The sequence below is a fragment of the Sapajus apella genome, unplaced genomic scaffold, assembly GCF_009761245.1.
Source record: "Sapajus apella isolate SASKATOON/1434 unplaced genomic scaffold, GSC_monkey_1.0 scaffold38, whole genome shotgun sequence".
NCBI lineage: Eukaryota > Metazoa > Chordata > Mammalia > Primates > Cebidae > Sapajus > Sapajus apella.
Window position 1 is genome coordinate 14815591 of NW_022436978.1, and position 10444 is coordinate 14826034.

Here is a 10444-nt window from a genome sequence, read left to right on the forward strand (position 1 = left end):
GGGAAAGTTTCTTTTACCTGGATCTCATCCTTCTGAGTGCCCAGGTTGTGGGCCATGGCCATGGCGATGGTAACTTGGGGACCTTGGCTATGGGGTGGTGGGTCACAGGGTCCAACATCATGGAAATTATGGCCATGGTGGTGTTGTGCATAGGGACGGTGTCCATGCAGATGGTGTCCATGGAGATGATGGTCATGAAGATGGAGCTCATTGTAATTATGATTATGAGGGTGACTGTGCCCGAAGGGATGTGATGACCTGTTGACCAAGAAGGAAGCAATTGTGGATAAGCCCTTTTGTTGAAGTGGGGGTCTGTCTGAGTGATCTTTTTCATCTAGGGAAGGTGGGCATCCCAGTTCTTGTGGTTTGTGGGGATGATGGTAATCTCTGGATCCATGGGGCTTAAATGGAAGCCTAGCAGTAGGAGAATGCTCATGCTTACCAGAGTGGAAGGGATATCCCAAATGGGGTTTACACCATTGATGATTCTATGTTCCTGGTAAGGAACACAGAAAAGTGAATATCATCATGTAACATGCAGTGAGAAGTTAGACATTTAACTGGATTTAGACCAATGGCGACCACCCAGATCTTAGGTTCCACAAATGAATTTGAAAAGCAGAATTTTAAAAAAGGGTTCTGAAATTGTTATCTAACTCAGCTGATATTTAAAATGTAAACAACTGTCATCTTCCATCATCATTGTTTCACAAAAGGGTCAAAAATACAACTTTAGAGTAAAAGATAGTCCTACACATGGATAAATATTAGATATAAGAAACATTATTATTGGCTAGATATGGTGGCTCATGCCTGTAATCCCAGCATTTTGGAGGCCCAGGCAGGCAGATTACTTGAGCTCAGGAGTTTGAGATCAGCCTGGGTAACACAGTGAGACCCCCACCATTATGAAAAAAAAAAAGAAGAAAGAAACATTATTATCCTTATTTTTCTCATTTTAACAGACAGTGGTGAAACTATATTATGGCCTGGCACCCATGTGTGGACCAACATTGGAGAACTAGTGCCTTATAATTGATATTCTTGACAGAGGTCCAAGGCTGGATGGTATTGATACTCCTTACTCCCTAAGGCTGAACACTTAACTTCTACTCCCTTTTCCTTGTTTAGAGTTTAATTTTCAAAAATATCTACAGAGTCATGTTCACGGTGACAATCCCGCCCTTTGTTTCTCTTTCTTTCTTTTCAAAATTTGGGATGTGGATGTTGGGATTATTTTCAGTTTTGTTTCTTATATAAAAAATTCCATGAAGCAAATCTTTGTGCTCATGTAAAAAATAGAACTAAGATTTCTGGGACAGATGTAAAATATAGTTTTGTATTTTATTTTATATACATTTATATAATAAATTTGAGACTAATTTATTCCTCTTAGACACTGTGCCTAATAGTAAAAGCTAGGAATGACTGAGTCTCACACTGGGAGTCCTGACTACAAGGAGCATTTTCAAATTCATTCAAGGTTGATTCAATTGGACATGATTTTACTTTTCTGCCAAGTCTTGTTCCTGCCCAGTTCTTGGAAAAGTATTCATACTTTTTGTGTGATACCAGGAATTGCACTCCTTTCCCCAGGTATGGGACACTCTCTGTATCTCTTTTCTTGTCTTTCTCTTTCTCTCTCTCTCACACACATGCATACACAATCTCTCTTACAGAGCCATAAGAACCAATTACACTATGTGTGTGCAAATATCACTTAGTCTAGCACTGCTCATGACAAAGTCTGCTTAGACAACCCACCTGAGGATTGAAGACTTGGCAGATTATGACAAGGTCTTTTGGGCTTTTCAAGTTCAAGGCTCCTGCATCATAGGACAAATCTACTCTGCAGACTCCATAGACTTTCAGAGGAGACAGAAACCTGTTAGAGAGAGTGTGTGTGTGTGTGTGTGTGTGTGTGTGTGTGTGTATGTGTGTGGTGTATGTACGCACATGGGGAAGTGAAGATGCCCAGCCAGAGGTGTGAAGTTCCATTCAGGAAAGAGAGAAGAGCTTTAGAAAAATAAGAGTAATATGATCAGACAGTTCCACCAGTTGTTCAACAATCTTTCCTTGTTAACACTTTGGGGAAGGTGCAGGTAGTAAAGGGTATATCATTCAACTTGCTGTGGTTTCTTTCATGAGCAGGCACCAGCACTGCGCTTCCCCATGGGTGGTGGTGAGGAAAACCACATCATTGCTGCCTTGCCTTTAGGCCAACCCTTCTGCCCTGGAGACCTAAGTTGCCCATGCCTAGGAGAATGAGGAACGGTGTCATAGAGAGATTTTTACAACTTCAGCTGGTCCCTTGGAGGAAAGTGTTGGACAGGAGAGAATCTGATTAGCATAAAAGATGGGTTTTCATGGACATTGTCAAGGCAAGTATCTGCTGGCTCCACCCTAAGTACAAGGACTACAACTGCCTGGCACGCCTATGCTCCAGAGGCCCCTAAACCCAGCTGTGAAAGATTGACTAGGACAAGAGGATGGCTGTCTGCTAGAAGAAATTGTTAAGCATTGAGGTTCTGAGTATGGTTTGGGAATCAGAGAGACCTATGTTCATCCTGGCTTCTCCGTTTCCTAGTTGTGAGTTTGGGAAAGTTACACAAAATTTCTGAAAGTCAGCCATTGTAAAATGGGTATAATACTATGTACTCACAGGTGTAGGAGGGCTCTATTGTTGTTTTGTTGTTGTTGTTGTTGTTGTTGAGGCAGAATCTCACTCTGTCACCCAGGCTGGAGTGCAGTGGTAAGATCTCAGTTCACTACAACCTCCACCTCCTGGGTTCAAGTGATTATCCTATCTCAGCCTCCCAAGTACCTGGGATTACAGGAGCTTGCCATCACGCCCTGCTAACTTGTATTTTTTGGTAGAGACAGAGTTACACCATATTGGCCAGGCTGATCTTGAACTCCTGACCTCAAGTGATCAGCCTGCCTCTGCCTCCCAAAGTGCTGGGATTACAGGCATCACGCCAGACATTGCAGGGCTCAGTTAAATGAGAGTATGCTATAAAACACTTAGACCTGAGCCTCTTCTCCAGCTTCCATGGTTCACCACTGGGCTTACATTACCCATACCAAACTCATGAACGCTTCATGAAGATAATGGCTTCCAGCTCCCTCCATGTTCCTGCAAAAGACATGATCTTGTTCCTTTCTATGGCTGCATAGTATTCCATGGTGTATATGTACCATATTTTCATGAAGAAAGAAGAGTTCGTTGGGGATGGAGATAGGGGAAGGAGGTGTCTTTTCTGGTGGCCACTAAGCAGAGTTCTAAAACTGGTTCGGGTTGAAAATTTCTACAGCCTGCAAAAGAACTAATATATTATTCCCTCCTTTCAACCTTCAGCTACAAACGATATGCTGTCAAACCTCAGAAAATTGCTGGAGCCCAGGAGGTGAAGGTTGCAGTGAGCCAACACTGGGCCACTGCACTCCAGCCGGGGCAACATAGCAAGACTCTGTCTTAAAAAAAAAAAAAAAAGGGAAGAAAGAAAAAAAAGAAAGAGGCTCTTGAGGCCTTGCTGAGTCATTGTGTCCTGCCTTCCTCAGGTCGGACATGAGAGAGCAAAAAGAAGCATCATCTTTCTACTGTCCATTTAAAATGCATTGAGAGTTTCCTTCATCAAAGCTTATCTCTAAACCTGCATTTTCTTAGTCACTGTCTATGTGCTGCATCCTATTGGCACCAAAAATCCTCAGGAGAACCAGTGAGAAACTATTTAAAGCTTCATGACCATACCCCAAACAGTTTCAAGCGAAAAAGTGGTGGAACTCCTGAGAGTGTGAACTTCTCATTTTCTGGAACTGAAGTCTTGAATCTTTGCTCATTCATCTTCACATTCTCCACCTGTGTCAGAGAGCCTGGCATTTGAGTACCCACCTCCCACATGCACAACAAAACCCTCTTCCTCAGTGTATGTGCAAAGCACAGAAGCAGACCCGAGTCCTCACACATCCCCTCATATGTCACAACATATCTTTTGGCCATTTGTGAAAACAGGACCAGTGTTCACAGGACACAATTACAAGTTCATAGATTCTTACAGTCATCGGCGGTCAGGAGCAGAAGGCCTTAGAGTGCATGAACTCCAAACCCCACTTCTTATTTTACAATCAAAAACACTGACATGAAGGGATGTTATTAGGTGATTTGCCCAAGGACTCACAGCTAATGTAAACCTACGAGATGTCTCTCTTGTCCTTGCTTTTTCTATCCAGTCACCAGGCCCTTAATAGCCTTTCTTGGAAATGTCTTTCATGTCTGTTTCTCATTCTCATTGCTCTAATACCCACTGCCTGGGTCTGGCACTCATTTTTTCACACCTGCATACAGAAAATAGCTTCCTAGTTCATGTCCCTGTCTCTTGCCTCCGTTTTCCCAGGTGCACCACATCATTTCCCCACCCACCTGCTCTCTATGCTAGCTCTCAGTGGTAGCTCTGTGCTGATGCATCCCATGCCCTAACATGTGACGACGAGCCTGGCATGGGACTAATGGTCACTGAATTACTGGTTGAATCCTAAATTCCTGCACTCCTGTTTTCTGTAACCTGTAGTGCTCCCTTCTCTGATACTTTAAGAAGTGCTGAAGGGTAAATTGCTCTGCTTGTCCTCTGTAGTGCTCCAGGTCTGTCCTCCTGACTTCACTTGTTCTACCAAAGGGAGGGTAGTTTATTTCAGGATACAGGAGGGAGGCTTCAGGTCTCTCTGTAATGTCTAGTAGCCTCTCAAATCCACTTCAGGTAGGCAAATAATCTAAATGAAGACAGTAAACTTGCTAGGCCTGAAGATAAGCCCACAGTCTCTTCTCCTATGTAATGGCAGCTTCAGAGCCCACATAGATGCAGATCCTCTGTGTATGTTCAATGGCTCCCTAGCACCCTTGTTCCTGATTCCCTACCCATCTAGAAGTGATGTGCCATGAGTTCACCAGGAATGCCTTTACACAGACTCTCTTCCTATGCAAATCCTACCCATGCAGCACTACTCAGCTGAAGCCTTCTCCCATGCAATCCTAATAGATCCCCCTTCATTAGATTGCCCCAGTACATTTACCACTCTTGTGTTCACTTGAATACTTTAGGACTCAGAAAAGGATACTTCAAAGTATGTTGCCTTGGCATGCTGAGCCATTGAACTGAAGGAAACCAAAAGGGCCTCAGAAGCAAGATCTGTCTGACCTGCTCTCACTCTTTGTTCCCGTACTCTCCGTTCTCCCCCAAAGCAAGCCATAGTAACTAGAATTCCTCTTCCCACAGGCAGGTCACAGAAAGACCCCAAAACAGCCATAAAACCTAAAGTATGACTCTCACCTTTCATCCTGGACTTACTGTGTGGGAGCTGGCCATAAAACAAATTCTCTAACCTACTCTGTCTGATAGTAAGGTCCTAAGATCTGCATGTCAGATGAGTCCTGCCCCATACCTGGGAGCAAGAAATGCCACACAGAGGCTATGGAGAGCTCAAGCTGAAGTCCTCGTGGGGTTTCCCCGATAGTCCATTACTATCAGATTTTTGTTGTTGTTGTTGTTGTATCACACTGCTGTCCAGTCTTCATTGATCTAAACTTACCAATGGGCAGTTGTCCCTTGGGTCTTTGGGCCTTCATTCTGAAGGCTCTCGTGTTATGGAAACTTTGATTAAATAAATATGCTCTGCTTTCTCTTGCTCAGTAGATACGGTGTTTTGCATTCTCCAAGCCTAAGCAACCTTTTAAATAAAGTTAGACTGTTCAGAGAGAGGAGTTTTAAAGGTAGGTTAGAGACATGTGTTTTCCTGTAGCAAATGTGTGTCTTCAAGTCTTACAAACATAAAGGTTGACTTTTTGTTGTTGTTAGGATCTCCAACTTGTTAACTGATTCTCCCTGGAGCCCCTGGAGAAGAAGGGTCAGTGGGAGCCAGTGGGGCCAGTGTAGGGTGGGGCAGGAACATGAGCTTGGCAGTAAGTCCAACCTGGATTCCAGTCTAGGTCTGCTACTTACCTATGTGATCCCAAGCAAGACAGGGGCACATAAAGTTTCTGAGCCTTAGGTTTCTCACTGTAAATGGTGAAAAATCATGATATCTTAACAGGGCACTTTTTAGAAGTGAATGAGGTAAGATATGTGCAGGACCTGGCCATTAATTCTTATAAACTATATCTAATACTGGGGAAAGGTGTCTAAGAATCCCTGCCTGACTAAAATGGCTTCAGTGCATAGTTATGGGAGAAGGTAGATTGTAATGCGGAGTTGTGTGGAAAACATGTAGAGTGGAAGAGATTTTGTGAAGTTCTGAGACAGAGAGGAAGGAGGAGAAGCAGAGATGCAGAAGCTGAACACTGGGAGGATGGGGAAATGCATGAGGGAGTACCGTCCAGGGGGAAGTGGACAGGAATGGCCGAGGCTGACCAGCAAGTATGTTTCCAGTGAAGGCTCACAAACAGGCCTGGGCAGTATCACCGGCAGTGTCGTAAAGAAGACGGTATGTGGCTTTGGCAGAGGCCAATCAAGGTTCCAATCCCAGTCCCACATTTACTGACTGTAAGATCCTAAGCAAGTAATTCAACCTTTTTGGTTCTCTTGTTTCCCTAATAAATGGTGACTGTGCAGCTCATTTTCCCTTCCTATGTCCCTCTCCTCCTTGGAGCACAGGTAGACTTTGTTTCCCCATCTCCCTTGCATTAGGTGTGGCCATATGACTGAGCTCTAGCCAGTGAAATGTGGGCACGAATCATGCGTGCGCCTTCCAGGCCTGGCCGGCAGAAACCACCTTCATGATCCTCCACTCTCTCCCCATGTGGGCTGGATGCAGACAATCCAAGAGACATTTCTGGGGCCAAAGGGAGGGCAGAGCCACAGAGAAAAGGAGCCTGGCACCTTGAATCTCTGTGTGGATGGCTGCCTGCTGATAACCCATATTGACCTGTAACATGAAGAGAGAAATCAAATTCTCCATCACTAGGCCGCTGAGTTTGTTTATTCTAGCAACTGACCTATTTTGATACAATTATATTTTCTGTATAAGAGACTTTTTGGAAATTACAAAATAGAAAAATCTTCAGAGTCACAATACACATTTACCGTAACAGCTCATTAAACAAACATTTCTTGTATACCTAGTATGTGGGAGGCACTTCAGTAAACAAAGCAAAATCTGTGCTGTGATAGTTTATTGTGGATGAAGAAAAAGAGAGAATCAATACATATTTCTTTAAACCTGTAGGATTTAAAGAATGATTGTGCCACTGACAGCAAAAGTGATGGTAAGAAGTGAAATTTTCTAGAGAAGAATGAGGAGTTTGGGTTTTAGATATTTGAAGAGGCACCACTATTATATTCTGTCTGTGAACATCACCTGTGAAAGTTTATGGAATATTTGCAAACAAGATACGTGGACTTTTGGCCCTGATGACAGAAAATGTCTAGAAAAACAATGATCCATGGTGTATTGTATAAAACTTTTAGTACAGAACGTATGGTATTAGTGCAGGAATGGTTTCTTACCCCATTATTCTCCTGCAGTATCGGGTGTGCATGTGCAGCATGCACTTAATTGAGAGCTTCACTTCCTCTGTATTCCAGGTAATATTGTCATTAACTCAAGCCATGTTTATGAAACTACTTGGTAAATTATTATACCCTACTCCAGTGCTTCTGCAGGAGGATACATTCTGAGTTATTAACCTCTGTGTCTTTTGTCCTCCCTGGGTCTCACCTTTTCCTCCTCCCCAGGGCTCAGCTTTCACTCTTCCTCATTCCAGCAGCTGACCTGGCATCCATGCCTCCAGGCGGAATGTGATTCTGCAAGGCCACATTCAGTGTATCTGCCAGTGTGGTCACACTGATTGTTTATAGATGGCAGCTGTTCTGATTCGTTGTTTTATCTGGGCTGATTGATCAATGCTTGTTTCATATTGGTTATGCAATACTTTGAATATCACCGTTGCAGTTGGAAACTATAGAGAATCTGAATTCTTTTAGCTTGTTTCAAATGATCAAGCCCTGATTTGAGAAGGAAAAAGAAAGATTACATTGTGAAAAAAGAGTCTCTTGGCCCTTAAAAATATATAAAGTGAACTCACCTAAGATTACAGGGAGAGTCCTTAGCTGAGGGAGAAGTTATAAGAAGCAGTGTGGGGTAAGGGGTCTCTGAGGCAGAGGACACCTCTGTCCTGCTTTCTGAACGTGCAGCCGGGAAGGCAGCAAGATCCTGGGGAGAGAGTAGCCATATGACATACCTTGGCAGTCATGTCCATTGCTATTGTACAGACACTTCTGCATTTACAGTTTGCAACAGAAGTAGCAGATAAACTGGACTCAAAGAGTGATGTAGACAGGGTCGTGACTATCCCTCAGCTGGAGCAACTGTTGGACCAGTGATCAAGGATCTGACCTCCTTGTTCCACCACTTGAACAGCTTGGCAACTGTGTGGGGTTCTAGAACTGTGGTCCAACTTTCTGTGGAAAGTAGCAGGGCAGGTCAAAGGGACTCCAAGAAGGATTGGGGTTAAATTTCCTATTAACCCAATAGGATGGCAGCCTCAGATAGAAATTAATTTGTTCTGAACATGGAGTGACATGTCTTGTGCACCTGAATTTATGGTCATGATTCATGCCAGCAAACTTCTTTGCAGTTTATACCCAGAGTTTTGTTTGCTTCCTGATTGAATTTAACTTATTTTTCCTAAAGGAAATTTAGATGACTAGAAACAATCACTAGGAGAGAATTTAGGTCACTTTAATAATAACAATAATAGTTTAGGTACTATAATTTCTTGCTATGCCCAGTTATAGCCCAAGCAGTAACGGATACTCTAGAATTAGCATTAAGTCCAGGAAAGAAGGAAATTCTGAGCGGCATAGATTTCCTAAAGTGATGTAGTGGCAAGTGACAGAATTAACTACTAGTTGGCAGTGCTGAGTTCTTTCTTCCCCTTTCCATTTGATCTATTTTCTCAGGCCATCACCTCCCCTATCCATATTTTGCTGCATCCTGAGTATGCAAGTAAGGTGAAACGAATTGTGATTTTCATGAGTGCTGGGCATTTAATTTACGATTCTAATTCAAACTATTCATTTTTCCCCATCAAAAAATCACATTTTATTTTGGAAATGTATATTCAAAAACCTTGAATACCTTCTGGAAACTCACTCTAGAACTTCCCTGGTCATGATTCAGAGGCTGACTGAGGGAGGGCTGAATGTCTGGCTATAGAGGGGTGGGGTGGCAATGGGAATCTGGGAATATTGGCTTCACGAAGAGGGGGCACCTACCTTTCCTTACAGGAGGGAGTTGATACACAGATCCACTGTGTCTGCAGTAGAAGGAATAGTGTCCTTTACCTTGACCTCGTTCTTCTGAATGCCCAGGTGGTGGGCCACAGTCATTGTGATGGTGACCTTGGCTACAGGATGGTGAGTTACAGGGTCCATTGTCACAGAAATCATGGCCATGGCGGTGTTGTGCATGGGAACAGTGAGTGTCCTTGGAGATGGTGTCCATGGGGATGATGGTCATGAAGATGAGGCTCACTGGAATTATGACTTTGAGAGTAACTTTGAGTTCCAATCATGCTAGAAGGGACATGGTTATATCTGGACCCTGAGGGGCAATAGTGGAAGAGTCCCTCCTTAAAGTGGTTAATGTCCGAGTCATCTTTTTCATCTGCTGAAAGTGGGCATTTATGTTTATGTGGCTTGTCAGGATGATGATGATCACTGGATTCTTGGGGCTTAATTGGAGTGTTGGCTGTCGGAGAATGTTCATGCCTACCCACCAGGATGGAGGGGATAGGCCAAATCGGGTTGCACATAACTGATGATTGTAGATGTCTGATAAAGGACAGAAAAATAAATATTATCATGTAACACACAGAGAGAAGCTAGACATTCAACTTCTAAGAGAGGTTGGACGTTGGATTTAGACCAATGCCACTCAGATTTTGGATTCCACAAATGAATTTGAAAAGTAGCATAAAAAAGATTCTAAAATTGTTATCTAGCCCAATTGATAAAGTATAAACAACTATCATCTACCACGATAATTCTTTCACAAAATGAGTGATATTTTGCTAACAAAAATAAAGAAAACCATAGAAACCTCAGAAGCACCACGTGAGAGTAAAGAATAGTCCTTGGATGGAACAAATGTTAGATACAAAAATATTTTCATCCTTCTTTTTCCATTTCAAAACAGAGTGGTGAAAGTATACTATGTAATGTCAACCATCTGTAGACCAACATTGGAAAACTCTAGTAATTAATATTCTCGACAGAGGTCTGAGGATGTTGATACCATTACTCTCCAAGGCTGAACACTTAACCTCTTCTGTCTCCTCCTTATTCAAATTATAATGTTTAAAAATTTATGGAGCCATGCTCATAGTGACTTTCCTGCTCTTTCCTTTTCTTTCTTTCTTTCTTTCTTTCTTTCTTTCTTTCTTTCTTTCTTT

At 42.8% G+C, this 10444-nt stretch overlaps 1 protein-coding gene across 1 annotated transcript in view; it reads right to left on the minus strand.

Annotated features, from left to right (window-relative positions):
* Positions 1 to 9421: 9421 nt before the first annotated feature.
* Positions 9422 to 10444, minus strand: part of HRG (histidine rich glycoprotein) — a 17409-nt gene continuing 16386 nt past the window's right edge. The window contains exon 8 of the mRNA XM_032298325.1: positions 9422 to 9502. Within this exon, the coding sequence (XP_032154216.1) occupies positions 9437 to 9502 (66 nt within the window). The 3' untranslated portion in view covers positions 9422 to 9436. The remainder of the gene's footprint in view (positions 9503 to 10444) is intronic.